At 40.5% G+C, this 19,433-nt stretch overlaps 2 protein-coding genes across 2 annotated transcripts; both read right to left on the reverse strand.

Annotated features, from left to right (window-relative positions):
* Positions 1-8,869: 8,869 nt before the first annotated feature.
* Positions 8,870-15,285, reverse strand: carnmt1 (carnosine N-methyltransferase 1). The gene is made up of 8 exons (XM_076270024.1): positions 15,129-15,285; positions 12,553-12,748; positions 12,181-12,347; positions 11,954-12,094; positions 11,315-11,493; positions 10,688-10,801; positions 10,206-10,309; positions 8,870-9,562 (listed from the first exon to the last, which is right to left on the reverse strand). Exons 1-8 carry the CDS (start codon positions 15,269-15,271, stop codon positions 9,377-9,379), a joined length of 1,230 nt encoding a protein of 409 aa, XP_076126139.1. The 5' UTR covers positions 15,272-15,285; the 3' UTR covers positions 8,870-9,376.
* Positions 15,286-17,416: 2,131 nt separating this feature from the next.
* On the reverse strand, positions 17,417-19,201 carry LOC143106028 (alpha-1-antiproteinase-like). The gene is made up of 4 exons (XM_076270195.1): positions 18,621-19,201; positions 18,215-18,482; positions 17,855-17,999; positions 17,417-17,703 (listed from the first exon to the last, which is right to left on the reverse strand). Exons 1-4 carry the CDS (start codon positions 19,126-19,128, stop codon positions 17,506-17,508), a joined length of 1,119 nt encoding a protein of 372 aa, XP_076126310.1. The 5' UTR covers positions 19,129-19,201; the 3' UTR covers positions 17,417-17,505.
* Positions 19,202-19,433: the final 232 nt, after the last annotated feature.

Here is a 19,433-nt window from a genome sequence, read left to right on the forward strand (position 1 = left end):
GCCACTCTGAGGCCTAATGCATCAGGGAATCTAAGAGATCGTACCTCTAAACCGAGACAGCGCTCACAGGTTCGAAAATTACACGGTGGAGACATGAATTCCAGCAAAGCAAAAGATTTATTAATACACAGAGTTTGGGAAGCGGAGGTCTGAGGGTGGCGGTCCACACAAATATCATGCAAACATCATAAAAGGTTCACCTGTTACACAGCAAAGGCACACAGCAAAGCTATAAGCAGCACACCAGAAACACCACACGTGTGATTAGACTAGACCTCCCTCAGAGGCACCTCCCTACGAAATAAACATAAAAGTTACACAAACAAAAGGACAAGACAAGCAAAACAAAAACCAAACATAACAAATAACCAAAGCAAAACCAAGACAAGACAAGACAGCAGCACGACCCATGCTACCCCACCAGCATGACTGTGCTGCCTAAAAGAACAGAACACAGAAGATTAAACCATGAGAACACCACAATATACATAACATAAAACCACAACTGTTCATGGGGAGACAGCATACCTGACAGTAGCAGACAGGGGTTACACCAGTGGAGTCTACATTGCTACTGGCTGCTGCCCCTCTTAAGTAGCACTCCACTGGTGCCAGATTGATTAAATGCCTATGCCCCGCCCCCTTCATTAGCACTGGCAGGTGCTATGGGGAAATAGCAGACAGATAAGGTCTACCTGCTACACTAATATAATGAGATGTAATGAAGAAAATCTTGAATCTTAAATTAAATTTATTTAAAATGCATAAAAAGTAAAAAAAACAGGAAAAAGCAGTCATCATACAAGAACAAATAGATAAAAATAGATAACAGAGCGAACATTTAAACTGAACCATAAACCCGGGGACCCGGTTCAGTTTCAGCACAGTCCTTCCCAGTCTTTCTCTCCCAGTCGCTTTTTTATTTAATCCAAACAGGCAAAAACTTTGTGGCCATGACAAATACCATGAAGGGAGTTGGGACTTTTGTTCCCAATTCATAGATGACACATTTGGAGAAACTTTCAAATAGATGAACATGGGCAGCTGTGGCCTACTGGTTAGCACTTCGGACTTGTAACCGGAGGGTTGCCGGTTCGAACCCCGACTGGTAGAATGGCTGAATTAGGTGCCTTGAGAGCACCTGTGCTGGGATTAGTGTGCGCTTCACCTCACTGTGTGCTGAGTGTGTTTCACTAATTCACGGATTGGGATAAATGCAGAGACCAAATCAAAAGAGTATATATACTTATACTATACATGGGCGGGGGAAATTAACATCAATAGCAACAAATGCCTGGGACACTGTGTGTTCATCTCCGAGGCTAAGGTGGCCATAGGTCTGAGGGGGCCATGATGGGGGTCCTGTCGGTAACAGCAGGTAGTGCCATCAGGACAGGCCGACTTTGCTATGGACGGTAGAATACCATGTATATGTTGGAGATTGAGTTCCAAACCACCAATGGAAAATAACCCAGCATGGGCTAACATAACCCAATAAATGGTCAAACTGCCACAACCCAGTAATTGGGTGCAGAAATAACCCAGCATTTTTTAGAGTGTAGTTTTTGGTTATGGGAACGTTAGTTTTTGGTTCCCGAACGTTCCCTGAAGGTTCGTTTTTGAGTCGGTTTTGGTTCCCATGGAAAGTTTGCTGAACGTTCCGTTCTGAAGGTTCTTATATAAAATGTTGCAACCTTTAGAGAACCTTCCCCTAATGTTCCCTAACCGTTACAACCTTTAGAGAACCTTCCCATAACGTTCCCTAAATGTTGCAACATTTAGGGAACGTTCCCTTCCCTAACATTGCAACCTTTGCATACCAATTTTATTATTACTTTAAACTAACTGCATGAGCAGGAATGCATTATTATATATTAGCAGGAATGAATAAACAGGCACAATTAATTTATAACTATATATTTATTATATAAAAATAAAATGATCAAAATACAAAAACATATAAAAGGTCTAAAAATATATATAAAAATCAGTTAGCCAAGTATACTTACACAAGGAATTTGACTTTGGTAGGTGCTCTATACATTCAACAAATAGACAGACATACTGTACGTAGGGACTTGCCTAAAAAGACTTTGGTATATCCAGCTAGATAGATAGATAGATAGATAGATAGATACTTTATTGATCCCCAGGGGAAATTCAAGGTCTCAGCAGCATACATACAACACAAACACATTCTTTAACAGCAGAAAGAGTAATACATACAAGAATAATACAAGAGCTACATACAGTATATCCACTATAGACTACACCACTGCCGCCGAGTGACTTGCCTAAAAGGACTGACTTGTACACTAAAAAAAGAAACGGTAGCCTATGTCTTATTTGTAACAACGAGCAGGTTAACACGATGACACAAAACATACAATGCTGCAAAACATAACACGTTGTGAACAGCAGCAAACAAGACGAGCAATGTGCTAGCTGGTAAATTACAAATCAGAATATAACAAAGCCCTACAAGTGAAAGGACTTAGCTTCTAAGGTTAAACCTCAAATTTGCTGGAAACATTAGGCCTAGTTTTTGGTCAAAGTTTTCTCCATGGATTCCTGGTCAGAACCCCTATTGGAACAGATTAAAACTTGGGGCATGTTGAATTTTGTCCAAAAATCCAATATGGCCGCCGTATTCCAAAATGGCACATTTTTACACACTTTTTCCTATGCTATGGGGACATTTCCAGTACAAACAGTGTCATTTTAGTAAAAAACTGTCCTTTTCTATCAAATACATATTTACAGGGGTTAACTGATGATTTTAAAACCCTAGGTATTTTTCTAACAATTTTAAATCATTAAAAAAAATCATAATTTTGTCAGATATTTGACAAATATCAGAAATAATCAAATTTCCTTCAAACATTAGCCTCTAACAGGTTAAATACAGTTCAAATAAATTGGGTACCTTAACTTAAACAGATTAAAACATATGGTATTTAGACATTTTCCCAAAATTCAATATAAATTGAGTTGATTTTTGGGTCTACACTTTTGGCTAAGCAAGAGTTTTTTTTTATTAAAAACATTTTGACAAATGTTAATTGATATAAGAAACAAATAGTTTCATAAAGGTGATGGAATTACAAAAAATACTATTTTATCACTTGGCTAGATATATTGTTACTATTACTATATTAATGATAATACTTAGTATAGAGCTGCTGAGAGAAAATGACGTAAATCCAGAGATGGAAATGGTCTTAGTAACTATACCAGTCTTTGCTATCATCTTTTTCATTCACTGTTAAACTTGCAAAAAAGACATTCTATCAGAGCAAAATTGAGAGCCAACTGACAGTAGAAAACTTTTTCAACTTTCAAGTCTCTTCTCAATCCTCCACCACTGCCATACTTCACTGTCGGCAGCTGACTTTGCAACATTTTCACTGAAAGTTGCTTCACCCACCCTGTTGTGTTCGTTTTATGTTAACTAGTTGTGTGTTCCCGGTCAAAAATGACAGCTGCATTATAACTTGTTATAAATACACAGTAACACACTTATTATCATCTAATGTTGTGATAGACCTTTGTATCAACTTTTGTTCTATTGGATATAACCAGTTTTAAACTTCCATTTGGTATTTATGGCCTGCAGGCCTCACTGACCTGAGCTCATGCAAGGGGAAGATTCCATTGGGGAAAGGTTCCAATGGGGGCTGGCATAGAAGCAAGGGGGAGTGAGGGTATGTTTGTGTGTGTGTTTTAATGTACAGAATTGCATATACCAATAAGTATGTGCCTGGATATACACTGACCGTTTTTTCACCCATTAATTTCTAATGGCCAGTCATTTTTGACCGGAAATACACATGGGTGTTCTATAAAACAGTTAAAAAAGTTAAATAAAACACTCAAATTGTTATACAAAATATAACAATTTGTTTTGTGTGTTCAGATGCCCTGTGTTAACAAAACCAAGAAGCCTCATGGTAGTAAAAATAAGTTAACAATATTTTTTAGAGAGAAGAATCGTCAATCGGTCATATTTGACTGCAAACACAACAGGATAAGTGCTCAGTTTGATGAGCCTATTAGAAGAGCTTTGCCTGTGAATTGTTGGACTCTTTCTCTCCTATTGAAGAGGTTTCTCTACTGCTTCAGCAAAGTCATCCAACAACATGCCCTTTGGATTCTGTCCCGTCTATTCATCTGCAGTCTGTCACACCTGCTGTTCTGCCAGCAGTCATGCATGTGTTTAATACTACTACACTCAGTTCTGGAATAGTTCCTTCTTCTTTTAAACAGGCAAGGGTCTTGCTAAAAGTCTTTGCTACAAAAAAGTACACTTCATACAATTGATGAAGAACTACAGACCTGTCTCTTCCTTTTTTGTTGGCTTTGGAGGAAGTGTTCTTCAAGCAAGTCTATGACTTCCTGTATCAGAACAAACTGCTAGACCGTATGCAGTCTGGTTTCAAGAGTGGTCATTCTACTGAAATTGCTCTGTCTGTGACTGAAGCATTGAGAGTAGCTAATGTAATCTATTTACATTTACTGTTCCTGTTTAACCTGCGTGGTTCAGCCCTGCACACGCCTGGACTCAAACCCGTAAACAGCAGCTCAGTCTGCTCAGTCATCAGTATTAATTCTACTAGACTTACCTGCAGCCTTTGATACTGTAAACCATGACATTCTCCTTTCTACACTGTCTGAACAGGGAATTTCTGGGAAAGATCTTGGTTTGAATCCTACCTTAAAGGGCGTTCTTTCATTACATTACATTACATTTAGCAGACACTTCTTGACCAAAGTGACTTACATGTCAGCTATATTACAAGGGATCACATTGTCCCCGGAGCAACTTGGGGTTAAGTGCCTTTCTCAAGGGCACAGTGGTGGAAGCCGGGAATTGAACCGACAACTTTCAGGCTACTACACGCTGCACGCTAGCCCAGCTCCTTAACCACTACACTACCACCTTTCAGTGTTTCTTGTATCAAAGTATCATGACCTCACCACAGGTGTGCCATAAGGATCAGTATAAGGGCACTATTTACACCACTTCCTTGGGTGAGACCATTCACTCCCATTGATTTGACTCACTGCTATGTGGACGGCTTTACCTGTCTTTACCACCTGAGGACTGTTGCCCATCAGATTTCTGCATGCCTGATATTTCAGTCTGGATGAGACCGACACCTTCAACTTCATCTCTCAAAAACTGAGCTTTTGGTGTTTCCAGCTAAAACAGCTATTCCCCAACAGATTAACATCCAGCTTGACTCCTCTTCACTGACCCCAACTAGATTGGCACGTAACTTTGGTGTCATAATTGATGACCAACTTAATTTCTTTGAACATGTAGCCTGAATTGCAAAATCGTGTTGCTTATCCTTTACAACATTAGGAAGATCAGACCTTATCTGATACAAGATTCCACACAACTTCTTGTGCAGGCCATGTTTGTATCCAAACTGGACTATTCTATTTCACTGTTAGCTGGCCTGCCTAATTGTGTAGTAAGATCGTTGCAAATGATTCAGAATGCTGCAGCACACCGGGTCTTCAATCAGCCAAAGAGGACACATGTAACTCCTCTCCTACTCTACCTTGACTCCTTATAATAGACCTTGGCCTATAGGACACTTACTGGATCTGCTTACAGCTATTTTAATTCTATGATCCAGCTGTACATCCCCAACCACTCACTGGGGTCATCTGATGAGCATCTGTTGTGTCGACCAGCCATAAACGCTAGATCAAATTCAAGACTCTTTTCCTCAGTGGTAACTCATTGGTGGAATGAGTAGCCCAGTTCTCTCCTTCCTGTGATAGTTTAGGCCCAAAATCCCACATTTTGGGGATATTATAATTTAATGAGACAGGATAGTGGAGAGTGACAGGAAGTGAGTGGGAGAGAGAGTCGGGGGTGGGATCCGGAAAGGACCACGGGGGTGGGAATCGAACCCGGGTCGCCGGCGTACGGTGCAGGCTATTCTCTGTAACCTACTGCTCTAATTTAACAAAACATGTGTTACGTTACTCAGCAATCATTGTTGCTAAATAACTTTTCAAAGTTTTGAAGTCAAATTTCAAATGGTTTTTTTTGTTGCATAAGCGTAATACAAATCCCTCGTAAAGTGACTCACGGGGATTGAACCCACGTCGCCAAATTTATCGTCCTTATCGTTACCTCTACTCGTAGAGACCTCCATCGATCACCTGAAAGCAGTGACGTGGCCCTACTGGCGTGGGGGTAGGTCTACGTGTAAGGGTTGGATTCCAGTCTATGATTGAACCAGAGCCTGTCTTGATTGAACTGATATAAGTGAAATGTGAAATGAAATAAGGGAATTTTCTTAGTTGTGAAAAGTGTTCCTAATACCTAATACGGTAAAAAAAAGCACAAAAGCATTTTTTTTATTTAGTAAAATTGATATTAGCCTAAAATAAATATCATCTTGATATGTTTATACCTTAGATTTTATAATACCAATAATTTGAGTGGATCTACATCAAGTGACTGCAAACATGTTATATGTTAGGCCTACTTCAAAAACTGAAATGGAGCTGGTTTAAATAAACATTTCAAAACCGCACTAAGAACAACCAAAAAACAACCAAACGGAACGTTGTGTGGAGGTACAGTGCAACCACAGGAGAACGTTTCAGTTGGTTGGTTCCCTTAACGTTTAGGGAACGTTAACGTTCCCTAAACGTTAGTTTTTGGTTTGGTTCGAGCTAACCTTTAGAGAACCATGAACTAACGTTCCCTAAACGTTCTGTGTTAGTGGGGAAGGCTGACATGATGGAGCACCCTTTAACTGGGCGAGGTCCCTTTTCTGAATTAATTATCTTAAAACAACTGTTACGTCATTCCAAAGGAACAAAGAGCTGGGTACAGATACTGATGACAAACAATAATAAAGCTAATTCTCATGAGACAAAACCCCAAAATATATAGAGAAAACAAACATTTAATTGCCAAAAAGCAATTACAGTACAGTATGGCAGTGGCAGTTCAGTTCTCTTACGCTGATCAATTTCCACTAACATAATGCAAAACATCTGAAAACTGAAAAGGTACAAAATAAAACATTTATGTACTTTAATGTGAAGACAACACAGGATTTTTATTGGGTAGGCCTAGACATTTCTACTCCGCCTTGCAAATTGGTTCGATTCAATCAAGGCAAAGCATTAGAGCAAACAAAGTAGTAATGATATTTCAATGGCCTTAACTCCTCTGGAAGCTGAGTTGGCAACTCCTGACTATATAAAGTAACAGGTACCATTACAAACCCATAACACTGAGCTCATCAATATTCACACTCCAAAAAAATCTAGTTCTCGGAGTCATGTAAAACTGCTATAAAGAAAGAAATGTTGATATAAAACTCCCATAAAGCTGAATATTAAGTTTCAGGGGATGCAGTGAGTGATTATTGTTTGGTCATTTATTTAGGTCTATTTAATCTGTTTGTACACTGCAGATGTCCTAGTCTTCTAGGGGAGTATACTGTTCAGAAAGACACTGTTTGAGTGCACAACTTAGTCCTCCGGCTCAAATGCACTCATGGTCTGAACCAAAGATTCTAGATCTACAGCGTTACGCGTCTAAAGTCAGAGTTAAAGCTAACGTTAGAGCTCTGCTCTAAAATCTTTGGTTTGGACTGTACAGAACTTCACCATCCTCTTTTCTCATCCTTCCCCATGACATAGTTTTTTCTTCATGTCTCCATGGATTCGCTGTCTCTGCTGTATCGTGCTGCTGTGGGCTCTGCACTCTGCAACAATGACATGTCAAGCTCTGGCAGAGGGGGTCTCCAGAATAGGAATGTGTTGAAAGTACTCAAGTCCTCATCTGCTTTTTCTGTCACCTAGAAACAGAAGAATTGACACATTATTGTAAACGTCACATTGTGTGAGCATGGTGTAAAAAGTACTGAGCACTGTCTAACTCATACCTCCATTGCTTATTAAAGGACTGTCACTTATTTTAAAAATCCCATGCTAATGCTAGGCCTAATACTGCTAGCTGGATCAGTTGTGTTATGCGCATCGCCACTAACGTGTTCAGGTCCAGAACTGGGCCACGGGATTATTATGGAGCAGCTGACATTTAGCCTAGCCTACATAGATCTTCAGCGACACCGTGTGATACATAATGCACGTTACATTCATTTATCAGAGGTTTTCATAGCCAATTAGTCATAGGAAGCAAAATCTTCTTAACAATAAAAGTGTGACATGATATTTGTTTACATTTCGAACGTGTTCTGATCCTTGCAGGTGGGTCTCCTCGCGTGGTCGTTTCTTTGAAGCAACCTGCTGTGGCACAGATTGCGCGCATGCCTCCTGGAACCTTCCAGAATTGTTCTCATTATCAGCCAAGGCTGTCCAGCTCATCTTGTTTTTAAACGACCTCTTTCGCGGTCGAGACGACTCTTGGGTTTCTCTGTCATCGAAAAAATTTCGCTTTCTGCAATGGCTACTTAAAAAAGATAGCAACGACGGTGCGTCTGCGTCATGGACAACTCGTAAAGCGGGCAACGCTATGTCGTTGTTGTATAGGGACTGGAAGCACAGTCTTTTATGAGGCGAATCATGGTAGATTGCTGCCTCTGCCCTCCTTTTCGTCATATGTGCAGATCACAGAAGCCTACTCAACTTTAATTTGCACCTGCACCGCTATCGTTACGAGACGCAGTGCCTGTGGCTCGTTTATCATTAAATGACGTCGAAAGTTTATGTCGTCACTTTACTGCGCCAACCGGCTGCTCCATGGCTCCCCCTAGTGGAATAGCAACAATCGAGCACCCTAAGAACCAAGAACATCTATGAAATTCAGTAATTCTTCAAGTATGCTTGCAGCAGTGCTTTCAAATAAATTGAGAAAGTAAGAATATATATAAAAACGTTCTGTTTATTGTAAAGTTGCCCATGATGTTGAGATATACTTCCGATATTCAATAATGTCCAATTGTATATTTAATGGTAAAATAACTTGACATCAAGTAGTGACAAGTTACTCACATCCAAATCAGCATCTCAGAATAGCACCCTAAAATGCCAAAAAAGACTATTCCCCGGCCAATGTTTTTGTACACTGTAAGAAAATAAATAAACACAGACAGAAACAGGTCCTCCAAGAAGTGTGCAACAGAGGAACTCACACTATAAAGGGAGGACTACATAAAAGTGTCAAGAGGCACCTAAATGTGGCATATGTCCTTAGAAGCTAAGCAACGCCATTTTTCAAATGCAATGCAAGTGTCTGTTTTAATGGCTTCATAGAGGATGATTTTGCTGTCCATGATGACAAAAGCTTGAGTGGAATCAATGGCTTGTGCTTTAGAGTTTCAACCTTCTAGAGCACGGTGATTCTCAGGATAGTCACGTTCTCAGTGGGATGTCATGTGGCAGTCTGGTTGCCTCCTTCCGTTCGCTGTTGCTCCTCCTGGGGGCTGTCTCCCCAGTCCTGCTGGCCATTGCACAGATGGACTGGTTTCCGCATCACAAAAAACACACAGTCGTACAAGTACTTGAGCATGGAGCGGTCATTCTCTGTGTACGTTGTGGGGACTGATTCTCTTTCCGTCTGCAAGATTAAACACAAAGGAAGATCGTGACACTTTGAAGCCATCTGTGGCAGACCTCTTCACAAATACTGCCATCCTAATTGTGTCAAATCCTACAGGATTAAATTACAACAGGGACGTGAAGACAAATCTAAAATTGCATTCCTCATAAATGTAGCCGGCTAAAAAGTTTGTAAAAATACTTTCCAGACAATACCATAATTACACCTTCCTTTATCATGTCTATTATGTTTGAATTTACATATTCTCAAATGTTTACACATCTTTAAATATTTTTCATTCAACCTGCAGCTTTACAAGCCACGTCCAAAATGGATTTGTAAGGAGTAATTGATCACTCATCCAACAGTGAGCTGGAGCTTTGATCTGATTTTACTGCACTGATGTGACGTGCCAATACCAGTGCCACTAGTGCTAATTAATGTGCAGATTTGTGAAAGATTATTAGTTGCAGCTCACTCAAAAACATCAGTGGTAATATTGGAATTATCCACAAAGTGATCCTCAATTAAGTCAACCTATTTTCTTGCTAATATTCTCAATACGAGAAAAAGGAAAACAGATTGAAAAATGGATCCAACTTTGTACTCACTCCTCCTTCACCGTCCCTACATGATGAGACACCCAAGAGTTAACATTTACCTCCAGCTGGAATCCATACTGTAAGATGGCAGCCTTTATGTCTTCATAGCTTAGCTCGATGGAAAGTTCATTTGCCATATTTTCAAAATGGTACAGTAGTGGTCCTAAAACGAGGGAATGCAGATATAAGTATTAGTAACCAAAGGAAGGAAGTGTTACAGGTATACGGCAACTTCTGGGAAATAAGCTTACTTGACATCTACCCCAGAGTTACAGGATACATACCCTTCTTTTCTCGGTGCATGTAATAACCCACTTTGAAAGTGCTCCCTTTTAGTTATAGGCTAACTGGTGTAACTCACTGAGTTATGCTAAGTTAGGCTCATCAGTTACGGCACACAGAGAGAGAAAAAGGGTATGTATCCTCTTATCTAACTCTGGGGTAAACGGCAAATAAGCTCTTTTTCAAAATGACATGTTACTTTAATATTTTTAACTCAAACAATTAGTCATTACGGGAGGAGTCACTGAAAGAAACTGACCTAAATTGATCCAGACCCCGCCAGGTTTAAGAATGTTCCAGATGGTCTCAACATAGTCAATAACATTGTGGGCAGTGTCGATAAAGAAACAGGTGGCTATGCAATCCCAGGTATCTGCAAGGAAATAAAGTATTTCTCTATAAGAAAAATCCCCAAAGGTATGACACAACTTGGCCATGATGCCATGTCAGATCTTTGTCCACAAATGAAATGACACATTAAACATATTTTCATTTACTTTCAGTTTTAACCCAAAGTCCAAAAGGATGAATAAATACAAAAAACTGACAATAACTTGAAATAAAACAGTTAGCAGTGCTTAAAGGGACACCAGGCAAGCCTGATGCTTTTTCTCTACGAAACTCCCCCTCGCTCGGTCTGAAGCTTTTTTTCCTTTTCTTTGCGTCTTCCGTCAAGGGTTTTCACTGCTTCTTCGCTGGCTCCGCCATTATACACATGTTTGCAACAATCTCTAGCGTTTCGTTAGCCTGCCTCTGTGCTGTAAACTGATCCTGCTTCGGTCGGCGGGTAGGATACACCGAACTTACAAGTGGGATATTCTTCCTACAGGCAGTAGGGGCGGGCGAGAGATGTAAATAAAATCTGGCGATGGGTGAGGTCACTTACCTGGTTCGGTGTACACTTCCTGGAAGTCTCCCGCCACCATGGAGAAGTTGGAGTTTGCCGGAAGACTCTGTGGGTCGACATCCGGGAAGGCAACGGGCCTAATCTGGTCTGAGGACCGTTTATTATTGCTGAACTGGTGCACCCAAGGATACAGGGTCATAGAGTTCTCCTTCTCACACCTGAGAGGGAATGCATGCAAAGGCTGGTCTTAAGACTGGCAGATATACTAGCGCCTCCCATTGCTGTGCTGGTCCTGCCTGCCTGTCTGCCCTCTTCTGGCTGTTTTCAGGCCAGTCAGAGCTTTTGAGGATGGACCAGTTCATCCACATCTACAAAGGAGAGCACATCGCTCAGACTTCAGAAGGAAACCACACAAATGTGTTCATGCAGGGCGGGCTGTCTAGGGGATTCTTAAACATGTGTGTTAAAGTTAGATTCTCTGAAGGTCTCAGACAAAATGGTGAGCACAAGGTCTCTCAGTTGGGTTTGGAGTTTGGATTACACTCCAATGCCAACAATTTACAGGGTATAATCTGCTTAATGCAGCCACCACAGTTTATTTGTTTATAAACATAGCAAAATGTGCAAGTGCACATATTAAAATGCATTAAGCACTGAACACTGTAAGTAGAGGGATACCTGTTGAGCACAAAATGGGAGGAGAAGAGCATGAAGAAGCTCCACTCATTCCCCTGGCAGGTGTAGCCCAGACGCGCAATTTCCCACGCTAGCCGACCCAAACCAGCACCAGGCACAAGGACGCTGACCTCTGACACATCACTACCAACACAAGGAAATGTACAGAGACATTTAACATGTGCGCAAAAACACTTCAAATTCGGTAACACCGTTTCATGTGGACGCACCACTGGTCTGGCGGAAATTGTCTCTGTATCTCCTCAACGAGTGGCATGTAGCAGGAGTCTCTTTCAGCCTTGCCTGTGTCACTCCAGTCCCGTACAAACTGCTTGATGGTAGATTTGAGCTTGTCCATGTCAAACGTGGAGGAAGGCCGCATCTTTCTCTGATCATCCTGAAACATGTATCAGCCCACAGTAATAAACTAATCCGATAGCTTACATGCACAACAGGACCGGTATAATGTTGTAGCTCTACTTTGTTGATATACTGAGAAGACACTATTAAAATAAGTGATTAAATTAACTCACAAATCCTTTTGTTTTCAGATAAAAACCAATTTGAAATGTCCATCTTTAATGGGGGGGGGGGGGACTCACATATTCACCATACTCCATGTTTTCAAACATGTGGACGCAGTTGTGGATGATGGCCTGCAGCACATCCTGGTTGTGGTCCACGCAGTGGCGGATCCTTTCCAGGTTGGGCAGGAACTGTGAGAGAAGCTGCTGGTGGTGCTGGGGAAGGCACCGGAACTGCCGCTCTGCCCGGTTCACCCGCTCCTGCACATGAACTCTAAAGACGCGCACGCACAAGAGGAAAAAGAGAAAGAGAGAGAATAAAAGAACAGATATAACCTAAAACCAGCAAGGCCACCCCTGTTTTAAAAACAACTTTCATTTGTTTGTTTCAGCCTTTGATATATATATATATATATATATATATATATATATATATATATATATATATATAATTTATTCCTGCTTTTCTATACTTCTATACTTATATAAGTGTTTCTTTATTAATTGTATACCGTTTTTCTTTTAATATTTACATTCATTCATTTGGCTTGATGCTTAAAGGAGGAATAACATTCCAGCTACATTGCAAAGAAGACCTGTTCATTGGGTGTGTGATGCCATTGGGGGTGTGAAACCAATCACATTTCACTAACATCCTTAACTAACCAGTATGTACACCCCCCATAAGTAGTTCTTGCCCAGGGCGACAATGTGAAGTCTTTAAAGATGGTCTATTTTTTGTGTGCGTGCAACTATAATCGTGGTCATACCTTACATTGCCCTCAGGGCTTATTCATTCAGGTCAACCCAAGCTCATTTAATCTCTTGACTCCCACCCAATTTTGCTGGAGTCTTTGACGTTTTGTCTATACGCCAAAGAATGGCAAAATGGGAAAAATGATACATATAAAACAGGGAACATGAACAGCTGATGTGATTGAAATAAGAGCACTAACAAGGAGACACATATAAACAGGGAACATGAACAGCTGATGTGATTGAAATAAGAGCACTAACAAGGAGAAAAAAAGTTCTATACACAAAAATCCCACAAGTTATGATCTCTCCTACTCGGAGTAGGATTTCAGTGACTCATAGAGACTAGTCACTGTTCAGAAAATATATTGGGAATACTTGTGCCTACACATCTGTGTGGGTGCATGTATTCAGGACACATAATTTTCCACCTAGACACTATAATGGTAACGTACTTTTGAACCTGACGAGGTGGTTTTCATTTTATACTAAAAGCCTGCTCCAAAAAAAAAAACTATTTCGGTCAATGCCACCGATATGCAACAAAGTCATAACGTCAAAATAACTTACTGTAACACCAGTGTTGTAGTACTCGAGTCCAGGACTCACTCGAGTCCGAGTCATGAGCTAAATTTAGAGACTCGTGACTTGACTTGGACTTGAGCACTGAATGACTCGAACTTGGACTCGGACTCGTACATTCAGACCATTCAGACTCGGAAATTGAGACGAGGACTTTTTTTTTGTAATGTCAATAGGCTATAATATGTCATTAGAATATTATTTGGTATATGATTTTAATATCTAAATTATTCTCAGTATTAATATTAGTGCAATGGAATGTTCATGTCATAGGCCTACATCACACATCACGCCATGTTTCTACAATAACGGACGTTACCTTTAACGGCGCCAAATGCCTGGTGACATGAATGCCTCAAAGGTTGTTTGTTTTGCATTTAATAGTGACTCGACTCGGACTTGACTCGGATGAGTAGTGGACTCGACTCGGACTTGACTTGGAATTTTTTTTAATGACTTGGACTTGACTCGGAGGCATAGTGACTTGACTACAACACTGTGTAACACACTGCCACATTGTCCATGTGGTAAGACTGCATTCTGATTTCGAACAAAATGTTGCAATGTCGCTTAGGCTACTAATGTATCGATAGATAACTTTACCAAGGTTCTAGCCAGGGTGTGTTAAGGTTATCCTACCCAAATGCTCTTTTAAAGTATTTGTTTTCCAGTAAATGTATTACTGTAATTTTGATAAAAAAAATTATATTTGTCATTTTGGGGCAGTCGTGGCCTACTTGTTGGGGCTTCGGGCTTGCAACCGGAGGGTTGCCGGTTCGATCCCCTACCAGTAAGAACGGCTGTGCCTGTGCCCTTGAGCAAGGCACCACTGCTCCCCGAGCGCCGCTGTAGCAAGGCAGCTCACTGCTCCAGGTTAGTGTGTGCTTTACCTCACTGTGTGTTCACTGTGTGCTCACTAATTCACGGATGGGATAAATGCAGTGACCAAATTCCTTGTATACGCAAGTATACTTGGCCGAGAAACCTGATTTACTGATTTACATAAAGACAGTAACGTTACACTGACGCTGTATGATCTTAAAGCTTTAGTTTTGCTACATCGCCGCCTACAAAACGAGGGCTGCTCGCTAGCTAGCATGCTAGTTGTGGAAGTCGTTCGTTACAGACGTCCAAGTGAATCATGTCCAGACAAAGCAAAAACCTCCCAAGTTATACTTCGCCAAAGCGTTTGACTATGTCAATTTGGCATTTTCTATCCAGCTAATAATTACGCTAGCTAACGTTATACTATTCTGTTAGCTAGCGAGCTAGCTAGCTACGCTTACGTCCGTGTAAGTTACAACAAATTGCAATACCTGTAATATCTAAATGCATCGATAACTTTCCAAAAGTGTTGTCTTTCGAGTCTTGCTTCCTCTTCGGGGGAACATTTTATTCGTTCTCGATAAAAATATCCTTCTTCTTTCACGTTACCTCCTTCCCCCGTGTTTTCAGCCATGGCAGAAAATCAACAACCACAATCACTGGAGTTCTGTAATGTTAGGCGTAAGCAATCGAAAAAAAATTGCCTCGCGCATGCACGCTGATGGATTTCAGCATAATCGATAAGTTCTTGCGTGTGTTTGTGAGGATGTAGTCCAGACAAACTAACTCATTTTGGAGCCAGAAATAGAAGTAATTGTAAAAGATTTTTTTCAGCATAGATCATTTCTAAGAGGTGTCCAGAACAACATACTAAAAGTCCTAAGAAATCCTAGTTGAGGAAATATGTTTAATTCTCATCAATCCAAGATGTGTGCCAGTAAGGCCAGACAACAATACACCCCAATGAGGCTATTTTATTCCTTTACTCCTACCACAATAAAACTTTACACAATGAAAGTGTACATGAAAAGTAAAACATTTTGTATTAGAAGTTTCTTTGAAAATGAATTTGAATATGTAAATGAGCAAAATACTAATCGAATATGCCCAAAATACACCCTAATGGGCTTATTTTTTCATTTACTCCTATCACAATCAAATCTCACACAGTGAAATTATACATGAAAAGTAACATTTTTGTTGTACAAGTTTCTTGGAAAAATCCATTTTAAATATGCAAATGAGCTCAACACTAGGCCTAATTGACTTAAAAAAAAGTTACAAAGATGAAAAATACATAGCAGCTTTGTCCTATAGAAGACCTACATTACAAAGTTTGAATAAAGTTTCTACGTGAAACGATTCAAGCTGAATTGCAAAAACCAAAAGTGATCAGCGAAAGAAGAAGTATAAGAAGAACAGAACAGTGCCTTTTCATGTACTGTAAAAACAGGGGCCAAATAACTGACACATTCATGTCCATTCAATAAGTTAACCTATGCATTAACATGATACATTTGAAGTGTCTTTCCACACTGACCTGGGTCACTTGCCACAAAAAGACTTATAGTGACCTTAAGAATTGATTGCACGATCTTGCCTCCAGTTGCTTTCTATTTTTTATTTTTATTTGCGAACAAGTCTTACTTAATGACATTCCTTCACAAATAACATCAGAAGAAAGTCAGAATAGCCATCCCATTTTAGTCATTAGTAACGTGGTCAGATTACATTTTGGGTTGGTAAATTTACAAATGATTGGCACCACTTCTGGGCTGGATTCTCATACAATTCTATATATTATTTTTCCGTGGAAAAGGTTGGCCTCAGACACTGGAAACAGACACAGTGTGTGTGTGTGTGCGTGTGTATGAGTATATGCATGTGTGTGTGTGTGTATGCATGTGTGTGTGTGTGTGTGTATGTGTGCGCGTGTGTGTGTGTGCGCGTGTGTGTGTGTGCGCGTGTGTGTGTGTGTCATACAATTCTATATATTATTTTTACGTGGAGAAGGTTGGCCTCAGACACTGGAAGCAGATACTGTGTGTGTGTGTGTGTGCGTGAGTGTATGCATGTGTGTGTGTGTGTGAAACCAGAAATACTAGATGAAGTGCGCTGTAGTTGCAAGAAAGACTACAGCACAAAGAGATGCACATGCAAAAAACATGGACTCCCTTGCACTGCCATTGCAGAGAATGTCGTGGAACTAGCTGCACAAACTCACAGTTGCCTGATTTATTAGATGAATATGACCCAGAGCGGAAGAACTAAGCAAAGAACAAACTAGGAACTGATATAGGGAGCCACAGAGGGGTCGAGGATCCAAGCTGGATTTAAAAAAAACAAACATAAAAAACTTTACAAATAAAAAATAAAAATAATAAAAAATAAATTGAAAAACACACAAAAAAACCCTCCCCTATTGTTGCTACCTTGTCGTGGTGGGGAGGCGTGTATGCCGCTGTGACCCTGAAGACTATACCGGTGGGGGTTATACCCCTGGCAGGTACTACCAAGCCAGGCAGTTTTCAGGGTTAGAGGCCAGTCTAAAAGCAGCATTGCCATAATAACCCATTGCCAGTAGGATGATTGGATGAAGATTGGGCCGAAGTATTTGTCACCCCGTAATTGGTGCATTTTTATCTGTGAGAACATTTGTGTAGGCTATATTGTCTCTTTTTTCCTCACTCATAGTCTTACAGACGTCTATATGGATTTTTTTTTAAAGATGGAAACACAACATTTAAAGTTACAATTTTATTCCTGATCAAAAGTTTACATGCAAATTATAAAACATCCTGTTCTAGCCTATACAGCTCTCAATTATATTCAGAAGATCTAAACTCAACCTACTACACATTTACAATCTTATTTTGTTGCTGGGTTGACTACTTTTCCCAAAAACAAGATGCTTCTTGTGTCACGGTTTGAGATCAAAACCATAAATGGCCGATCAAATGTGATTGTTTCAAAAGATCTTAAAGACGTAGGCATTAAAACCACTCCTGTAGCTCCAGTTGCTGTGGACCCAGCCTCATCTATGTCAAGAGTGGCTTTCTGTATGACCTTAAAGAGATGAGAGAGATCCTGTTAACCACAGAATGAGGAAATCCAATCAAAAGCTTCAAATACTCATCAAGCAAACCATTATCCTGCAGATTCCTGACATAAGGACAATTCCTGACAATTATGCAGGGCAAAACCTGGATATACTTACCTCAGACACAAGAACAGGGTCATCAGCAATGCCACTAAAGTTGGCACTGTTGCTGAATATGTTTGCCATTCCCATTCCACTCAGCAGGCTTCTGAGGGAATATGATGTTTTAATGGATAACTTTGGTATAGACACCAGGGCTTCCCTAAAGAAGAAAGGCAAAATAGTCAAACCTGTCTTGGACATTGTCTTTCATGTTAACTAGAACAGTTTTAGACAGGTTTTAAGATATATACAAACCAAGATAATCTAAATAACCTGATTGTAAACAAGTAACCTAAATAACCTGGTAACTGAAATGTGCAATCTAATTAGATACATTTAAGATTAAGACTGCTAGGGGTTATTGCAATAGTTTACCTTTCCTTCATCCATCTATTCCATTTGGCTACATGTTCTGGGCATACAACATCCTCTAGACCAGTCAGATCTTTGTCAGGAAGCAGAAGCATCATAGAAACTGATTTGGTGTAAGGGAGCCGAAGAACAGTGGTGGATACTTCCTTGTCGTAGTACACATCATACTTCTGCTTCTTCTTCATCATCTTCACTGGTACACTTGTTTTGTCATTCACCTTAAATAATCCATCTGTGGTCAATTTAGGATTGAAGGGAACCTCCCATTTACCTACAAATAACATACATAAATAACAAAAATACATAATACATAAAAACTGTTGATGTACTGTAGGTGAGGATGTAGATATGAGAGATAAAAAAGAATGGCAGATTGTTTCCCCTTATAGAAAAAGATCTACTGTCATACCTTTAAAATATATATAGCTAACAAGGTACATCACAGTTGCTGGGTCAAGCTGGTCCACCAAATTGCTAATTTTTCCATTTGTTCCATTTTTCACATAGTCATTGATCATTTTAGCAGCCTCTGCATTCTTGGTGAAATCTGCTGTGAAGCCATCAGAGAGGTAGAATGTCTTCATATTTTCCAAAAATGCTGTTTTTGGCTTGAAAGCATCACTCACAAACAATGCACTTCCAGATTTCAGGTCAATTCCCTGTTGCTCATTGATGTTTTGCAGGATATCACGAAAACCTTCATGCACCCCCTCTTCGGTGATGTCAGAGTGGTTGAATGCCAGCCCGTCCAAAAGTGCCTCGTAGGTCTTGCCTCCGGCCCCAAGGGTCAACGCTGCTAGTGCAACTGACAAACTTAGTGGAGAGAAAAATACATTCTCGCCCTTATATTTAGGCTGGGACACAATCTGCTTATACAGACTGAAGGCAAACATGCCGTTTGGGCGAGCTAGTTCCATAGTCGTACTGTTGCAATGTCTATGCCCATGCCCATGCCCATGCCCATGCCCGCGTCCACCTTCATGCCCATGTCCACGTCGATTCCCGCGTCCACCTCCATGCCCATGCTTGCGCCCACATCCATCGTCATGCCCCTCTCCGCTCCCATGTCCATGGTCATGCCCCTCTCCGCGCCCATGTCCATGGTCATGCCCCTCTCCGTGCCCATGGTCCTTTTTCTCATCTTTATGACCCCCACAGCTGGAAAGTGCCAGCACAGCAATTAACAAACACAGGATTGCCTTCTCCATGTTTTATCTAGAAA

This window comes from Alosa pseudoharengus, unplaced genomic scaffold (assembly GCF_046254945.1).
Source record: "Alosa pseudoharengus isolate Yale_2024_CS ecotype anadromous, Long Island Sound unplaced genomic scaffold, YU_APseudo_1.1 YU_APseudo_1.1_scf_6, whole genome shotgun sequence".
Lineage (NCBI taxonomy): Eukaryota > Metazoa > Chordata > Actinopteri > Clupeiformes > Clupeidae > Alosa > Alosa pseudoharengus.